The 19,543-nt window shown below is 35.1% G+C and overlaps 1 protein-coding gene and 1 long non-coding RNA gene across 5 annotated transcripts in view; one reads left to right on the forward strand and one right to left on the reverse strand.

The window, feature by feature from the left end:
- LOC141374859 (uncharacterized) overlaps nucleotides 1–19,543 on the forward strand; it is a 67,478-nt gene that overhangs the window by 20,380 nt on the left and 27,555 nt on the right. Inside the window, exon 4 of the long non-coding RNA XR_012382006.1 lies at nucleotides 7,098–7,189. This is a non-coding gene — a long non-coding RNA (uncharacterized lncRNA). The remainder of the gene's footprint in view (nucleotides 1–7,097; nucleotides 7,190–19,543) is intronic.
- The window catches only part of ZFYVE16 (zinc finger FYVE-type containing 16), a 51,648-nt gene that overhangs the window by 12,573 nt on the left and 19,532 nt on the right, over nucleotides 1–19,543 (reverse strand). For all 4 annotated transcript variants that reach the window (XR_012382004.1, XM_025892648.2, XM_025892647.2 and 1 more), the window contains 10 exons: nucleotides 17,471–17,632; nucleotides 15,242–15,384; nucleotides 12,892–13,267; nucleotides 11,519–11,641; nucleotides 10,668–10,823; nucleotides 9,895–10,119; nucleotides 6,144–6,226; nucleotides 5,275–5,379; nucleotides 4,544–4,691; nucleotides 2,768–2,848 (listed from right to left, as the gene is read on the reverse strand). Coding sequence is in view for 3 of the 4 variants with exons in the window: in XM_025892648.2 (XP_025748433.1) it covers nucleotides 2,768–2,848; nucleotides 4,544–4,691; nucleotides 5,275–5,379; nucleotides 6,144–6,226; nucleotides 9,895–10,119; nucleotides 10,668–10,823; nucleotides 11,519–11,641; nucleotides 12,892–13,267; nucleotides 15,242–15,384; nucleotides 17,471–17,632 (1,602 nt within the window). In the remaining variant the exon portion in view is untranslated. The remainder of the gene's footprint in view (nucleotides 1–2,767; nucleotides 2,849–4,543; nucleotides 4,692–5,274; nucleotides 5,380–6,143; nucleotides 6,227–9,894; nucleotides 10,120–10,667; nucleotides 10,824–11,518; nucleotides 11,642–12,891; nucleotides 13,268–15,241; nucleotides 15,385–17,470; nucleotides 17,633–19,543) is intronic.

Here is a 19,543-nt window from a genome sequence, read left to right on the forward strand (position 1 = left end):
AGGTCATGATCCCACGGTCCTGGGATCAAGTCCTGCATCGGGTTCCTTGCTCAGCAGGGAGCCTGCTTCTCCCTCTTCCTCTGCCTGCCCCTCCACCCCCTGCTTATGCTCTCTAACAAATAAATAAATAAAATCTTTAAAAAATAAAGAAATAAAGAACCTAAAGAAAAATGATTAAAGAAAAATAAACAACATCAAGGACCCAAGGAACTGTATAAAACAGATATATCTATAAATATAAATACAGATATACATATGCATATATACATATATAAATATATAGATATCTCCCAGGAGAAAAAGATTAGGATATAAAAAAATTAATGGTAAGAAATTCCCCAAATTTGATGAAAAATATTGACACACATATCCAAGAAGCTCCATAAATACTAAGCAGGAGAAATGCAAAGAAAACCATATTAAGGCATATCACAGTAAAACTGGTGAAAACCAAAGATAAAGAGGATATCTTGAAAACAGACTGGAGAAAAGGGTGCATTAAATACAGGGAAAGAAATGTAAAAAATTATATTGACTTCATTAGAAACAATGGAGGCCAAAAGACAAGATGACATCTTTAAGGAAAATAAAAACTTCCAAAGAATTCTATAGCTAGCAAAAATATCCTTCAAAACTAAGAATGAAATAAGGACAGCTTCAGAAAAATGAAAGCCAGCCAGCTTATATTACAAAAAATGCTACTAACTTCTTGTGTCTGCTCCATTCTCACAAGAAGACAAATGCTGAACAAACTGAAAATGAACAACTGTTATATCAGAGAATTGAGGTCACAGGGCAAACCCTCCCTCTCTCCCAAATAATAAAAGCTTTAAAAAAATCAACAAAAATATGTCAACACAATGACATATTTATAAAAAAAGATTTTATTTATTTGAGTGAGAGAGAGAGAGAGCAAGCACATGAACAAGGGAGAGGGGTAGAAGGAGAGAGAGGGAGAAGCAGACTCCCTGCTGACTGGAGAGCCTGACACAGGGCTAGATTCCAGGACCCTGAAATCATGACCTGAGCCGAAGGCAGATGCTTAACCCACTGAGCCACCCAGGCGCCCCAGCAAATTATTTTAAATCAGAGTTCAGGAGTGTAGCTAGTTATAAAATAAAAATACAGAAATCAGTGAATTTCTATACATCAAAATAGATAAAAATTTTATTTTAAAAAGATACATTTACCTTAGCAATAAAACCTACATTACAGAAATAAGTCAAAAGATATGTGGGACACATGGGTGGTTCAGTTGGGTAAGCGACCGACTCTTGATTTCGGCTCAGGTCATGATCTCAGGGTTGTGGGATCAAACCCGGAGTCAGGCTCCATGCTTGGCTGTGAGTCTGCTTAGGATTTCTCTCTCTCTCCACCTCTCCTTTTGCCCCTCCCCCCCAACTCTCTCAAATAAATAAATAAATCTTTAAAAGAAATGTAAGACTTACACAAAAACTATAAAATTTTATTTTTTTAAAGAGTTTATTTTTAAGTAATCTCTACATCCAGTATGGGGCTCGAACCCACAACCCTGAGATCAAAAGTCATAAGCTCTACTGACTGAGTCAGCCAGGCACCCCTATAAAATGTTACTGAAATAAACTGAACATTTTCTAAATTGAGGATAGCCTATTTTTATGGACAGGAACACTGAGAATGGAAAATATGCCAGTTTTTCTCAAAATTAAACTAGTGATTTAATTCAATTCCAAAAAAAATTCCAGTGGACCATTTAGAACCTGTCAAGTTGATCCTAACATTAATATGGAAAATCAAAAGGCTTAGAGTGGCCAAGGCACTACTGAAAAAAGGAATAAAGTATGTATGTGGCATCAGAGATGAGAGGACTTCCTAAAAAGCTATGCTTGAAATAGTACAGAGGACGACATTAGTGAAAAAGCAGACTTAAGAATCTCCAAAAATACTCTCCTCCAAAAGAACAACGAAACTAGTAAGTCAAAAGAAACCTTTTCAGAACTCTGGAAATTAATCAAAGGCTTGCAGCAATCTGGGAAGTATTTATTTAAGAAAAATGGCTGGATCTTCATAAGAAGAGTAAGCTTTGTTCTTTGTGTCATTTTAACTCTTCTATTCCAATCCCCTCCTCTCTAGCTCAGTGAAAGCCTTAAAAACCAATAGCCTGGAATCAGGGTGAAAACCAACAGCCTGGTAGCCACTGGAAAGGGCAAAAGAAGGTTGGAGCTCCTTCAAAGCCTCATTATCAGAGAATTATTATTTTTTGAATATTGAGTATTTTGCCCAGTGCAGAAAGTTTTTTCTCAGGGAGCATCTGTGAAAAACAATTAGAAGCCAATGATTAACATCTCAGCTACCTGTGGCAGCTGATAATAGCAGAGGCAAACAATAGGCCAACCAAACACTTAAAAGGAAAAGCTGGGGAATGAGATGTCCATAAGGGCTTTGAAAAGCTCTAACATATTTCTGGGAATTTAGAAGGCCACACACATGTACAATACTGTATGCATACTCAGTGTATGCATGCTAAAGAAATGCCCTAAGCTCTCACCTCAGATGGACTTTTAGGCTCTGTACAGTCAGGAAGTGCAGGTTATGGCAGAGTTGTTATACTTAGCGTAGACCCAAATATTGACCATGTTCTACTTCTTGAGCTGGCTAATGATTTCGTGTAAGTTTGGGGTACTGTGCTTTGTAACTGACATATGTTCTTTTGTAAGTATCAAATACATTTTAAAAGGAAATGGAAAACATCTTTACATTAAAACAATCCTAAAGATGAAACTCATACCTTCAACTATGCTGGACTTAGCAAGAAATCCTGAAGATGTTTTTAGAGCTCCATTGAATACCACAAAACTTGCACCTGTCACTGATAAGAAAAATACATTTATGTTTTAACTTGCCTTTTTTTAATGCTGTATGATATTTGTTAAATGTATAATGTGGAGCATGGCACACTTAAGTACCTAATAAATGCCATGCCCATACCACTTATGTTAGAAAGGTAATAAAAAAACTAAACCAAATTAAGATAAAATATTGCATGAGGGTTATGTAATGTTTGTATATAATAACTGATAGCTATTGTACTACTTAAAATGTTTGTGTCTGTGTCAGTGGGAGTATGGGAAATTGAATATCCACCACTGATAAGAGCATAAATCAGAGCAATCTCTATGGAAGACAACTTAATAATTACCTATTAAAATTATAAATATATATATCCTTTGACACACCAATTCCATAACCAGGAATTGCACATATACAAGGTTATTCACAGTACATTTTTATAAATAACCAAGAATTGGTAACAACTATACCCATTAATGAGACAATTAAATGATGTACACATATAAAGTGAAAAGTTATGGAGAATGCAAAAGTTCTTTTTATACTAACAGAATCATCTCTAAGGTATGTTAAAAGAAAAAGCAATGTGGACAATGGAACACGTTATGACTTGTTTAAAAAAGTGGAAGAAATTTGCTACAAATTAAAAAAATTAAAATGCAAATTAAAAAGCGGAAGAAAGATGTGTGTGTGTGTGTTTGCTTAAATATATATGTAAGCAAAAATGTTTCTGAAAGGATATATAAGAAACTGGTAACACTGGTTTGGTTGCCTGTGGGGAAGAGAAGAGGGTAGCCTTGGGGTCAAGGGAGGAAAGGAAATTTCTCACTGTAGATACCTATACCTTTAAAATTTTATAACACATATACCTATTCAACAAATATTAAATAGTTGTTACATTTTAATAACAAAAGTATTAATGACATATTAAATAAAAAATACAAAAGTGTAAATATCCAATATAAAACCATCTATTTAACAGATATATATTAATATAAGAAGAAAATATATTAAAATGTCCACAATGGCCATTATCTTGGCACTTGATTTTCTTTTACTACTTTTTAAAACATATTTTCTAAACTTAACAAATAAGTATATATTATCTTTATAATCAGAGGCTAATTTTATTAGCAGCCAGAATGTCAAACTATTTTAAATGTTATTTTAAAATGTACTAATTTTATGAAATACTCACTTCCACTTAACTTTCAATTTGTTAGGCCCTCTACTGCAAGGATCTGGCAATCACAGTAGTCACTGAGGCCATTCAGCCAGAACTGAGAGTAATGTTACTCACACAGGCTACTCCACCATCTTTACCATTTCTATATCCCCAGCCACTTACAGTTTTATAAATCATTCTTCATCCTTATCCAGACTGTACTCCCCTAAGAGGAGTTGGAGCAGAGAGCAAACAAGAGTGACAAACACCTCATTCCAGAGAGAAATTACTGAAAATAAGATTCACACCATATAGGATAAATTAAACCTGAAGATATCAAAATAAAGTGTTCCAAGTCCTTAAACCTAATGTAGCCCAAGAAAAAAACACAAATTAGAAGCAATTTTTAATCTGCGTCGCTAAAATTTTAAATCAAATTGTATTATTACCATCAATTCAGCAAATAAGTAAAATATATACATTTCCCCTTTGAAAGGAATTCCATTTATTGAGGTATTTTATAGATCAATACTAGTAACCAACACTTACCTTTTCTAGGATGGCCAGTGGCACTGTTGGCCTGTGTTTGATAAATGCCATCATTTTGTATACAGACTAGGTGAGAATCTGCTTCAGTACTAAAACTAGCTCCAATGCTAATCACATGCTCATTAGAAGAATTTATAACCTTCATTACCTGGAAAAAACACTCATTTAGAAACACTACTAACATGTTATGTCTTTATTAGTTACAGTCATTCAAAGGGCCACAATTCTGACCAGCTTCATAATTATCAAGCTTTGGTCTGGACAACTCCCTGAGAATGTAATGGAAACAAATGTTTTAAGATAAAATCACCTTAATTTATAGATAAAACAGTAAAGAAAAAAGTTTTTAAAAACATTAAACAAATCCTTTATTAGAAAACAAATCTAAGACGAGCCATTAGAGACGATGGACTCTGAAAAACAAACTGATGGTTCTAGAGGGGAGGGGGTGGGGGGATGGGTTAGCCTGGTGATGGGTATTAAAGAGGGCACATTCTGCGTGGAGCACTGGGTGTTATGCACAAACAGTGAATCATGGAACACATCAAAAACTAATGATGTAATGTATGGTGATTAACATAACAATAAAAATTTAAAAAAATCTAAAATTTCAAAAATATTTTTGCCATTATGTATTAGACAGTCCGATTCAAAACAAATTTAACATATTTTTATAGAAATCTAATGTTCAATAATTATCTTCAAAATCTGCATGAAGAAATTAGACTTACATCATTGTATTTTTTCCGAGGTATTTTTATGCAGCTCTTCCCCATTTCCATATGAATCAACAGCTGATCTATATTATGCAAGGTATACTGGTAATTTCGAAGGTCCTACATATAAAATAATGACATTTCCATAAACCTTAAACTATCCATGAGCATTTTACCCATTCATTAAATCCTTTTTTAAGAGTATCCACCATTTTAAGACTTGTGATACATAACTATCAAAATGCCATCCAGAAAGCAGTACCAACTGAAAAAAACCAACTAATCCTTCCAACTATTCCACAACAGTAATAAAGAATATCATTCTCAGGAAGAATTCTGTAGTATTTGGGGGTGATCTCCTCTTTCTAATTACAGATCTTCCAAAATAGGTCTTCAAAGTAAACATGTATAAATAAAAGTCAGTCCACTGAAATACTTTTCTATGGTTACAGATAAAACAATTATAGAAAAAAGAGGTGGAAGGGAACCTGAGATTATCTAATCCAATTCTTCCTATTACAAATGAGGAAACCTGGGCCACAATTTGCTCAAAATCACCAAACTGATGGACTTAGGATACTAACACTTTTGCTAACCCTTCAACAACTGTGTAGATCTCACATTACCTACATGTGAAAGCACTGCAGCAGAACGAATCAAAAGACAATTACAACCAGGTACAAATATATTAGGAGATGTGTTCTAAAAAGCAATTCATTAAAAACAGAGCCCATGTATGCTAAATAAATTAAGATATATAATAAATGAACTTTCATTATACCAAATATGCCAAATTAAAATAGGAAAATATATAAATATGTAAAATATGCTAAATAAAATTTTAAAATAACAATGTAAAAACACTTAATAGTTTGATTACTCACAACAAGTAAGTTCATAATAGTGTGTCCTATTTCTCCAAAAAGAGGTTTTCGGCCTCTAATACTCGTTAGAGGAGCAGGATATGCTATACATAAGAAAGGAAAACTGGTTACTTTCAATAAAAACCCAAAAAAGTCTTGAATTTATTACTTTTTTTTAAAAGATTTTATTTATTTATTTGACAGAGAGACAGCGAGAGAGGGAACACAAGCAGGGGGAGTGGGAGAGGGAGAAGCAGGCTTCCCGCTGAGCAGGGAGCCCGATGTTGGGCTCGATCCCAGGACCCTGGGATCATGACCTGAGCTGAAGGCAGAAGCTTAACGACTGAGCCACCCAGGTGCCCCACTGAATTTATTACTTTTAACTCTCATTTCTCAAACATCATGGATAAATACCACCCAATCAGTTCTTTGGGGAAAGTGAGAGAAACATTAACGCATAGTGTGTATCTACTGGACGCTACACTGAACTGAGAACTTTATATACACTATATCTTATTTAAGCCCTAAAACAACCCAATGAGGCAAATATGTCTACTCCTACTTTACTAATGGGAAAGGAGAGACATGGAAATTAACAAACTTGCTTATGGTAGGTAACTAAGTTAATAACCAGTGAGACAGATGTGAAATTTAGGCTTGCTTGATTCCAAAGCATTTCATATTTTCATTATACATGTTGTTTCCACAAAAGGATAATGACAGGAAAATTATAGTAACTGGATAAAACCCTATAAAGTTCTGATAATTTAAGACTTTTTAAAGAGAAATATGAAGAACTCAAGATTTTTAAGGCATGTATAATTAATGTTCAATTGTGGGAATTTATAGACTGTAGTAAACTTTTACAGTTCTTGGGTCAGCCTAATAAAAGGGGCACACAGAGTCAGAGAAGTCAGTGCAGAGAAATAGAAGGAACATGGAGTCTATCACCTAACTACTTTTCTCTTTCTTTAGGGCACAATAAATATTATTCACCAAAAAGGAAAAGGTATTTGGTTGGCAATGCAGCAGGGCTTCTGGAAGAAAAGGAAGGTGAAAAAAGGAAGGTAAGGCATTTCTATAATGATAAAGAGCAGAAAACTTTTTAACCTTCAGTTCTCAGCCTAGGTCATTAAGCAAACAAACCGCTCTCATACCTTTATACCAATATATGTCCTTAAAATTCTAAGAAAACACATTACCTGACATCTATTTTTAAATTTAAGTCAGAGTAACTCACATCTTTGTTATTACTGACATATTTTTTAGTGTTTTGTTTTTTAAAGATTATTTACTTATTTGAGAGAGAGAGCGCGAGCAGCGGGGAGGAGCAGAGGGAGAGGCAGACTCCCCACTGAGCAAGGAGCCTGACATGGGGCTTGATTCCAGGACCCCGAGATCACAACCAGAGCCAAAGTCAGATGCTTAACAGACAGAGCCACCCAGGTGCCCCTATTTTTTAGTTTTTAAAAGGAAAACCATGTTATTTAGAGGACAGAGGGTGCAAACTGGAAAAAAACATAGGACATTTGTGGTAAAAGACATTAAAACGATATGATTAAGATAAATGATGCCTTTTTACTCCATCTGTTATGAATGAGGGAATATCCTTTACAACTTGATTGAGGTAATTTTATTTGAAACAGTACTTTCAAAAGGTTATGACTTAGAAAGACATTCCATCAGTTATAAAGGACCTCATAAGTCCTCTAAGGCAACAGTGAATAGTATTCCAAATAGTCTCAATGTAAGTGTAGATAATCCCCATTTGAAAGTTTCTCATTTCAGACCATTATTTTCAGTCTTTAATCTTGGGACTCTAATTTTTGCCATTAAATCTTCCATACATCCATTATCTCTAACAAACACATATACACACACACATCACATTTCCAAGTTCATATCTAGAGGCATGGGCACCAATAACATCAAAATGTCAGTATATCTAAAATCCAGCAGTATACAGTGAACTCAAAAAATAGCTAAGACTAATTAATTTCTATGTACAGGTTTCCTCCCATCCAAAAGTTTGCTTTATACCACTTTGCTTTTACAAAAACCTGTTAGTACCTGTTTTAACTGACTGAAAGGAATATGAAACAGATTTTTGTGTTTATGAAATGGTACTTGTTGGGGCGTCTGGGTGGTGCAGTCGGTTAAGCATTTGGCTCTTGGTTTTGGCTCAGGTCATGATCTCATGGGTCGTGAGGTGGAGTCCCACATCTGACTCCACGCTCAGTGCTAGTCTGCTTGTGTTCTTCTCTCCCTCTGCCCCTCGCCTCCTCAAATAAATAAATTCTTACAACAATAAAAAAGAAATGGTAATGGTTTCTTTGCTTTATGCCATTTTGGCTTACAAAAGGTTTCATAGGAATGTTCTACTTTCAGATAGTGGGAAAAACCTGTATAACTGGTGATTTTTATCTTCATCATTACTAAACACCTATCATAACTTCGCAGCTCCAACCCCTGTGATCTTTTAAGAAGTCCCACAAGTAGCTCCATGATTTTCCTTCTTTGTGTGTGAGAAAAACAGTTGTGGTATCTAGAACTGATACTGACCAAAATACTGGCCAAACGTATAAACTGTATGTTCCATAATGACTTAAGATCACATATTGACCTAACTTTCCATAAAATAGCATTTAAATATTTATAGCAGAGACAAAGTATCAGGCTGAATGGATGAAACACTTGATGCAAAATAAACTTTCATAAGCTCTGTAGTTTACACAGTAAAAAAACCTGCGATAAAATTTAAATTTTGATACTTTTTAACAACAGCATCACCATTGGGCTGTGATGGTGTTGTGTAATGGTGGGCTGCCTGGGTGGCTCCGCTGGTTAAGCGTCCCGACTCTTGGTTTCAGCGTCCCGACTCTTGGTTTCAGCTCAGATCATGATCTCAGGGTTGTGAAATCAAGGCCCACCCTGGGCTCCATGCTTAGCAGGGAGTCTGCTTAAGATTCTCTCTCTCCCTCTGCCCCTCCCCTAGCTCCCATACATTCCTCCCTCCTCTCTAAAATAAACAAATCTTAAAAAAAAAAAAAATCGTTAATGGTAAAGACCTCTCCCGCAAAATCAAAGAGCTTAATAAATCTGCCAAAGAGAGAGATTTATATCTCTTTCACTGAATTTGTCCATTTTGAAATATTTTATGTTTTATAAATCCTCTCCATTTAATTTTCCTCCAAGAAAATACCTATTTAATTATATTAGAATCAAATGCCTGAAACTTCATTAGATATACTTTACATGGTATAAAAAAATAATTTCTTGAAAAAAGTCAAGGATAAAGGGTGGGAATTCAAAAATTTTAATGCTAAAAATGATTTCAACTTAGAAATAACCATATACATAAACTGGGGCCATTATTTCACAATCCTTCATGTTTCGCTTTGTAATATACACAAATTCGGAGGGGAAATCATTTACCTTCTTAAAATATAGGAAACATAACAAAATGAACTCCCTACAGTACATGCTTTTAAGAAAACTCTTCAATGTTTTCTGTATTTTGTTCTGAGTTAAAAAAAATTTTTTTAAGGTAAGTTAATATAATTATGAATATCTAGAAACTTCATGACATACCAAGGTTGTCTAGACAACTCATTTAGTAGTAGAGGAGGGTTGTCTTGGAATTTTAAAAGTATAACAAAAGTAGTCCCCTCAAAACCATTAAAAAATTGATTTTAATGATATCCCTGAAATTCTTATTTTACATTTATTATATTTGAACCTATGTGATTTAACTTCTTATTCTAAAACTTACCTTTATATTCTGCACCCAATCTCAACATTAAGCGCATAGGAAAAACCTTTGCCCAGGGAATCTCTAGCTTCTGAATAAGAATTCCACAAAGAAAAGGATTACTTGGTAATAGGAGATCATCAAGTTTCTGAAAAGTAGGTGTAATAAACAGAAATCCTCCATGATCCTTACTACTGAGAAAACTCTCAGTAAAAGTAATATTGTCCAAGTTTTCTATGTATTTTCCTGGAAATAAAGTAAAAGACTTTAAGTTGTTTTAAAAGGCATTCTGAGTTTGAATGTTGCAGTATAAACTTTCTTAAATAACAGTAATGTGGATTTTTTTTCTTATTTCCACATCTGAAGAAGCATCTATTGAATAATCTGTGTGCACAAAGCTCAGTTAATCCTGGAAGTTGGGAATTGTGAACAAAAATTTGAAAATGTTTCTAACCATAGGCGGTTTTACATTTTTCTCTTTACTGCATGACCATGTGAAAATTCATCATGTCTCCCCAATCTACAGATAAGTATATAGACACGTGTAAAAAAAAAAAATTAAGAAGACAAATATATTTCCATTTTTAAAATTAAAAAAAACCTGTATAAAGACACTAATGACATAAAATGCTAGATTTAAGGAGACTGAAAATGATGACTAAGATCTTTTAAGAAATCATCAATCTCTTCACAAAATAAATCTTTAGTACAGTTAGCATAGCCAAAAGCATAAATGCCTTTAATTAATTTATCCATTCCCCCCAGTTGGAACAATTCAAAATAAAATGCTATACCTTTTAGAGCATCCTTATAGATGGTGATAAATAGTTTGAAGATGTCCTTTGGAATAGTATCTTCATTTGGCAAACATAATAACAGAATAATAATTTCTGCCTGTCCCAAGCCATGAAGTCCATTGGTTGAGAAGTACCAGTATTTGTCTGAGGAATCTTAAGTGATAAAAGCATACAACTATAAATGTCAACTTCTGTTAACCAAAGAAACTAATATAGTCATCTTGGTATGAAGCACAACTTTTCAAATTCCTTGTTTCCCCAAAGTTCTTCTCACAAAAAAACTTTAAACTGAATTGTATAAGATTAATGTAAAAAAGAGAAAGGATGAAAGGCTATCTTATGGAGTCAATTAATAAATAACTAAAAATAAAATAAATAAAATTAAAAGATGCACTATTATGCTGAAATGTAGTGAGTAAGAATCAAGTCTGTGTCAGAGAATGAAAGCTGAGAGAGTCAATGATGAGTACTGAGGATTATTTACTTCCTTACTTTTAATTAGGTCACATGTCACTTACTTTAAAACTGTCTTTATTGCTACTAAATCAAGAATCTTGCTTAATTAACAAGTTTCAATTTATCTAAAAGCTATATGAAATACAGTCAATTATATTATGAGCATCAGGTACAGCTAGGAGCCCACATCCTTAACCTAGGACTGAATGTAGGACACTAGTAAAAATCTTTAAGGTTTGAAGTCCCACTCAATGTAAGTCTGCAAAATCTATATATGTGGCTGACAAATCAGCATCCAATGCTGCTTACTTTTCATGACTGCCAGTCAAAATTTAATTAATTTCAGAAATCCTATACACCAATTAGGCAAAGAAAGATCAATCATTACTTACAAAATACTAACTTGACATTCACCAGTAGATTAGCATTTAGGACAAATGTAACAGGACGAAAACTTTTGCCTTCAAGAAGCAAAATGATCTGCTCATGAGATGGGTGTTCCTCTACTACAGGCACTAAATCATGAAAGTAACATATTAGTTAGAATATGACTTCCTGTTAAATATGCTTGCAATAAAAAAAATTTATAAATCCACCAATGGCTTTATCAAATTTAATAACAAAAGCAAATCTATTTCATAAAAATCAGTAAATACCCTAGACAACTATTATATACTAGTTTTTACTTTTCTACTTAAAGATATTAACACTGTAATACATATAAATCCTGATATATTAAATTATATATATAGTACATATACAAATACGTTGATTAAATAGCATATTTATACAATTTTAGCCCCTGTACAATTTTAAAACAAACATTTTTGCAGAGTGGATTCCAGACTGCCAGCCACTCCAATTATAAATTCTGCAATTTACAACTCTTAAAGTAGTCTAGACTCAGGTTGTACATACTGCTTGCTGCCATATGCCCTATGTCACCAACCAAGTGTAAAAAAGGATCTTGACAATCAACAGGAAAATATGTATGGCATGTGAAGTATAGAGCTTAAGGTATTTCTGCCATTATAGCTAGGTTCATGAAATAGCTCCCAGTGACAGAACAGAGATCCTAAACTTCATTCCCCTATATTATCATGCACAGAACACAATCATTTCAGGTTGCAGGATGCAGCATAATGCCTGGGGTGACAAGGATGTATCTATCCTTAGGGAACTACTCTGAGGTGGGAGCTAGCCACAGAATCTGCAGCTTGGAAAGGACCTTAGAGATCAAATAGGTTCTCATCTTTTACATAGGAAACTGAAGCCCAGAGAGATTAAATAACATGCTTCAAGTCATAGGTGTATTAAGTAGCAGATGAGAAACTAAAATTCTTAGGTTTGCTGTCCAATCCAATACTCTCTTCTTTAGGCACTTTGCACCTTTAAAATGGTATGGAGGGGGGAGGCTGAGAAAAAAATGATAGAGTTAAAACTCTAACACAATGGGAGTATTTTCAGGATTAAAAGTGTATGAGTTTCCCTGTCAAATTAAACGTTTTCCTCATTCTAAATTAGGGACTCAAGATGAGATAAATGAGTCATATTCATTCAACTCAAAAGTTCAGATATTTTTAGAATTTGGTTTCACATAACAAGACTTTTTGTAAACTAAAGATACCAAGCTATAGTTCATATTTCAATCAAATTGTCTCAGCTTAAAAAAAAATGCATTTCATACATCACAAAATTCACCAGTACATTCTTCCAAAAAACAAAGAAAACCTTCTTTTTAAAATTTAAATAACTATTATCCTACCTGATCCCTTTTCTCCAGATGCAACCAGAAGAGGGGGCAAACTGTCCTCATCATTAGGTAGAAGACTAATCTTACTGCAAACATTCTTGTCAATACCACACAGTAACCTATAATCTGAAGTACTAGCAACAGGTAAATTGCTGTGAACTAAGACATCAGTAGGACTAGATGGTCCCTCAACTTCTGCAAAAACATCATCATTTAGTGTAAAAGAACAAGAAGTAGGTAACCCCTCAGTTCCTGTGTTTATAGGTAGTTTTTCCACAGATGGAACCTGAGAAATAGGACTCCGAATTATCTCATTTCTTGTAATATCTCCTATCTCACTGTTTGCTTTCTCCACTGTAGAATGGGCATGATCCACTGTGTTTACTGTCTGTAAAATATGGAATTAAAAAAAAAAACCAAAACCATCAGTTCATATTCTCTATTCAACTGTGAAATGTTGATCTCTATAGCCAAAGATACCTTTTTAATAAGAATAAATAAAACCAAAATGGGCTCAGAAACTCTTCAAAAGCCAAATATGCCAAGAAACAGTACCATTTTACTCCTTTAAATTCAGAAGAGTAAGGTTTAGCTTTACCGTATCATATACTTGGGTAGGTATTAATGACTTTAATTTTATAGACTAGAAAAAGGAGGCAAGGAGAACTTCAGTATCCTGTACCATATCACACAGTAAGCAAACTTAGTTTAACCAAACTCTCCTGACAACAGCCCAAAAGCCTTGAGTGGGGAAAGGTAGCAAGGGACAGATCAGAGGGAAGGCAGGAAGGAGAATGGTTAGGAAGCAGAGTGGCAGGTGTATTCCTCAATAGTAACCACTAATAAACACTTCAAACCAGCTTCAATAAAGCCCCTTTCTTTTTAAACTGGCCAAACCTGAGTTAGTATTAAATGAGAAGCATTTATGAACTCAAGTAAAACTTATTAGGCTGTTTACAACTTTCATTTTGTTAAAATATCAATTGAGGGTAGGTGCTTGTGGTAATTAGGGCTATTTGTAAATTCTAGCTCATGAACCCTGACAAACAGCATACATTTATATGGTATGTGAAACAGAGCAGGATACTTCTGATCTTGTCTAATATATACACACAGGATAAACCAGGTAACTGGCACTATTGAGTAGATGCTCAATAAGTATCTGTTTACTGAATAAAAGCATTCCTATTAAATATATGAATACTAGCTTCTATGAATATTTTGCTACTTTACAATGAAAGTTCTTAGTTGGCTGGAATTCTGTATTATGTATCTTTTATTTAACACCTAGCACATTTGTGTAACTGCAAACATAAATAACATTGTCCGATACTTTGCTGGATGTTTGGAAATCATTAAACAAATATTAGTGTAAATTAAATTACTAAATCTCAGTTCTATTTCCCTATACCAGGGGTTCTTAAAATGTGGGTCAGGGTTCTCTGAGGTCCCCAAGACCCTTGCAGGGAGTCAGTGAGGTCCTAGGATTTTCTTCATATAATTTAACCAAAAACAACATATCATAACAGACTGAGTATAGAAACAGATGTGAGAATTTGTCTTTTATTAAGCCAGACATCAAAGAATTTTGCAAAAATGTAAAACAGTGTTATTCCTCTCACTAAACTTTGTTTTAAAATATCTCATAAAAATACTATTTCTATTACTACAACAAATTTTTAAATTAATTTTAAATTTTTTCCACAATTTTAATTAAATAAATTTACTTATTTTATTTTTTTTAATATTTTATTTATTTCTCAAATTGAGAGAGAGAGAGAACACATGAGCAGGGAGAGTAGCAGGCAGGGGGAGAAGCAGGCTCCCTGTTGAGCAAGAAACCCGATACAGGACTTGATCCCAGGACCCTGGGATCATGACCCGAGCTGAAGGCAGACACTTAACCGACTGAGCCACCCAGGCATCCCAAATTTATTTATTTTTAAAGTAGGCTCATGCCCAGCATGGAGCCCAATGTGGGCCTTGAACTCATGACCCTGAGATTAAGACCTGAGCTGAGATCAAGACTTGGACACTCAACCGACTAAGCCACCTAGGCGCCCCACACAATTTTAATTTTAATACAGTAATTATCACTAGGTATAACCCACATAATCTATAGTTCTTTGAAGTTCTCAGTAACTTCTAAGAGCATAAAGGGGTCCTGAGACCAGTAAGTTTAAGAATCATTACCTTAAACTGACATTAAAAAAGATAAAATCTAAAATATATTCACTACATCATGTTTGTCATTTTAGGAAGCTCACAGCATTTTAAAAAAAAGTACTCTAATAATCACACTATGAAATATATTTAAAATAAAATGTTATTAAATTAAGAAGTCATTCTTTAGATTCCTTACCAAGGGCATATCAGGTAAGAGAGGACTCATGTCTTCAGAACATCTTTTACTTCCAGATGATAATTTTGCTGTATCTGCAACTTCACCATTGGGCAGTATACCATCTGCAAACCATACTCTCTTCTGTTCTTTGGAGCATAATCCTAGAATCAGTTTAAAAAGTAAAGCACTTGAATTTGGTATATTGCAATGATTTAATACTAAATCAAGTGGGAAATGTTTTCAAAACCTTTTTGCTATCCACTGGCAAGACCTGCCTTCTCAGGGCTGCAAAGGCCTAGAGAAGTGGCCTTTTGTGATTCATCTAGCTGGAATGGAAGTCTTTTCCTAATTTATACAAAGGCAGGAGTAACCCTAGGAATCATATACTCAGAAAAAGAGTGGACAGGAGAGGTTATATCTTTAAGACAGTGGGGGCAAATTTAAAGCCTGTATTACTTAGTAGTGAGTGAAGAATGAATAAATTTAAAGACTGACGCACAAGGTGGAAAAATGTAGACCGGAGCATGACAGATAAGCAAAGAAAAACAGGGGAAGAACAGAAAGAAGTATAAAAAGTCCAAAAAAGGAAACAGGATCACTGTGCATCAGAGGTCATTTTCTTAAAATTCTTTACTTAAAATAGGTCATTTCTTATTTTTAATGTACTTAATAAGAGAAGCATAATATTTTTGTTCTTATAATGTGGATATTGAACTTTATTAATATTTTCCTCCCAAATTTGGAGGAAATAACTAGATATCAGCATAAATAAGTATTTTCTTTTGTTACAAAGCATCCACAGAGGAAGGTTATGAAAATAGCTGTCAGATGGCTTTATGACAATATAAAAGCAAAGGATCAACATCTACCTTCCAGAACATAATATAAAATTGGAATTACATACAATTTTTGCAGTATGGGTAGACATACTAAATAAGGTATCCATATATTTACAACACTTTTATAATTTAGTAATTTAGGATGTCAATATAAGAGAACATGTAAATATTTTTAAAGCATATTTATTCATTTTAGAGCTATAACATACAACCATATATGCTGATCTCCTTATCTAGGTTATAATGACAAATAGAAAATAGCTATATTAAGAGATAAACTGAATCCAAAGTAATTATCAGAAGTATCTGAATTTGTTTTTAGCTGACATTTACAGTGATTTTCTAGCAAGTTAGAGACTAATTTTTGTATTTAAAAATGTACACAGGCTTGGGGCACCTGGGTGGCTCAGTCACTTAAGCAGCCAACTCTTGGTTTTGGCTCAGGTCATAATCTCGGGTTCCTGAGATCGAGCCCACTTTGGGCTCCACACTCAGCAGGGCATCTGCTTCAGGATTCTCTCTCTCCCTCTGCCCCAGCCCCTGCTTGCTCACTCTCTCACTCTCTAAAATAAATAAATCTTAAAAAAAAAATGTACACAGGCTTTACTCAAGGTCCTAAACTACAACAGATTACAAAAAAGAACAGAGAATCCAAAAATTTTTAAATAGATTTTAAAAAACATATTTATTGTGGTAAAATATACATTTAAAAACAGATTTTTAAAGAAAGGGAGATATGCCAGTTATTTACCTATTGTCTCTCAAACCCAAGCCCACCCTTCCATAAGGTGCTCTTTGATGCCAGGCTGCAGTCTGGGAAGTGCAACTCCCAGACCCCCTTGCTGGTTGGCTCTGGTCACGTTCTGCCAGTAGCATTGGTGGGAGACTGGAAGGTGGGAAGAGAAAGAATTCTGTTTCTCGTTCCTGCCAGCATCCTTGCAGCAGCAGTACCACCGGATATAGGTGCATGCCCTGTGATTTGCAGTACTCCGACCATCAAGCCTGGAATACTCCTTCATTCACTGAACACCAATCCTATGAAGCCCCCTGATGGTTCCAGCATTTGCTATTTGGTATTCTCCCAGAAATCACAACACCAGTCACACCCTGAATCCCAGGTCTGAGAACCAAACACTTCTTAGTACTCCTGAACTGAGTTCTAGAATACTGCCTTTCACCTTTCATTACTCCAACCCTAGGAACAATGGTTGCTTCCTGTAGTTAGTAATCTCTGAGTCACTTGAGCATGCCCCTTTTGCTCTTCCAACCTTCTAACACACATATACCAGTTCCCTGTACCGAATTCCTCTGATATCTAGTCTCTCTCTCCTCACTAAACCTTATCAAACTAGAAATTCCATTAAAAAATTATCTTTAGTCTAAGACACAGCATTTTTTTTCTAGTTACCTTCAACATTTGGTTGTTTAAGTGCTGAGATCGGTAAAGTTGTAGGTGAAGGTATACTGGATGTTTGAGTCTCCTGAAGAGGCTGCATTGTGGCACTTTCATCAGAATGATTAGATTTAAGATTAGAACCAGTTGGACTCATCATCCTTTCAAACGCCTGAGCTAGAAAGGGGAACAAATATTAAAATATTAAAATACTTTTGAACTTCAAAGTAAATTATTATAAATTATCTATTTTTCAAGTTGTAAGGAGAAAGAAATCAATGGGTAAGCAAGAAAGAGATGTGGCACTTGGCAAAGATAATGTCCTTACTCCAGTTGGCAGCACTCTACTTCAATATAAGCTACCAATTAGTTATTTCAATATTATATTTGGCATATGTTTATCTACTAAAGAAAATATGACTTTATTTAATATGACTGTCTCTGTTTTTATCCTTGTACCCCTATAGTATATTTTCAACACAGTTCAGGGTGATTCCTTTAAGACATAAATCCTATCACATCATTCCTCTGTTTAAAATCTTTTAATGGCTTCCAAGTGGAGTGAAGATTTCAGTTTTTACAGTGGTTCACAAAACCCTACATAGTCTATAGCCCTACCTCCTCTGCCTTCCTACTTAGCTCTCTCTCTGACCTCATCTCTCACTACTATCCCACTTGTTCATTATGATCCAGCCATCCAGGCTTCCTGGTTCTTCAACAAGTCAAGCAAGCACTCTCCTAGTGTAGACTTTGCTCTTACTGTTCTCTCCACTTGGACTGTTCTTCCTATAAATACTCACATAGCTTTATTCTCTCACTTCAAGTCTCTGCCCACATGTCAGATTATCATAAAGCCTAACTCTACCTACCATTAAAAAATACTACCTCTTGGGGCACCTGGGTGGCTCAGTCAATTAAGCATCTGCCTTCAGCTCAGGTCATGATCCCAGGGTCCTGAGATGGAGCCTCATATCAGGCTCCCTGCTCGGCGGGAGGCCTGCTCCTCCCTCTCCCACTCCCCCTGCTTGTGTTCCTGCTCTCACTATCTCTCTCTGTCAAATAAATAAATAAAATCTTTAAAAAAAAAAAATACTACCTCTTGCCACCAATCTGTTACTATCTATCCCTCTTACACTCTCTTACTTTAATTTAGGATATTATCACCATCTGATATTCTCTTCGCTTACTGTCCACCTCTGCCCACATTCCTAAGCTCCATGAAATAATAAACCCCATGAGAACAGAAGTGTATTCTCTTCACAACTGGAGCTCCAAAATGCAAAAATCTGCTTGAATATTGCTGAATGATGTTTCATCCAAATGACATGGAACAGCACTGGTAGCTCTCCCCTCATCTCTCCAAACCAATCTACTCTAAATGTCGCCACTGCTAAAGTAATCCTCCTTAAGTGCCACTGAATGATAGCACTCTCATGAAATGGCTTCAACTCACCAAATAAAATCCATATATCTTACTCCAGGTTTTGAGTAATGTCCAACTTGCCCCAAATCTACCTAATGGCACTCACATGCAGGCTTCCCTAAAACTTACACAGTCTCAGCACAACTTCCTCATTATCTATAATCTCTAATTAAACTATCTTTTTTTTTAATCCTTCATGGAATTTGTCTTACAACCCTTGTGCCATCTTTCTCATCTTATTTACTAACATTATTTTTTTTTTTTTTTAAGATTTTACTTATTTATTTGACAGAGAGAGACACAGCGAGAGAGGGAACACAAGCAGGGGGAGTGGGAGAGGGAGAAGCAGGCTTCCTGCTGAGCAGGGAGCCCAATGTGGGGCTCAATCCCAGGACTCTGGGATCATGACCCAAGCCGAAGGCAGACGCTTAATGACTGAGCCACCCAGGCGCCCCTAATAACATTATTTTAAATGATCACTTCTACCATCTTCAACCCTAAGGCTGATATTAAAATAACTTGTATTTGTTTTTTTGTGGTATATAAATTAGTGTTAAACAGAACCATAAGTGCAGAGCACCTGGGTGGCTCAGATGGTTAAGTGTCTGCCTTCGGCTCAGGTCATGATCCCAGGGTCCTGGGATCAAGTCCCGCATCAGGCTCCC

This window comes from Callorhinus ursinus, unplaced genomic scaffold (genome assembly GCF_003265705.2).
Source record: "Callorhinus ursinus isolate GAN/ISIS: 27379988/994484 unplaced genomic scaffold, GSC_fseal_2.0 scaffold23, whole genome shotgun sequence".
Classification (NCBI taxonomy): Eukaryota; Metazoa; Chordata; class Mammalia; order Carnivora; family Otariidae; genus Callorhinus; species Callorhinus ursinus.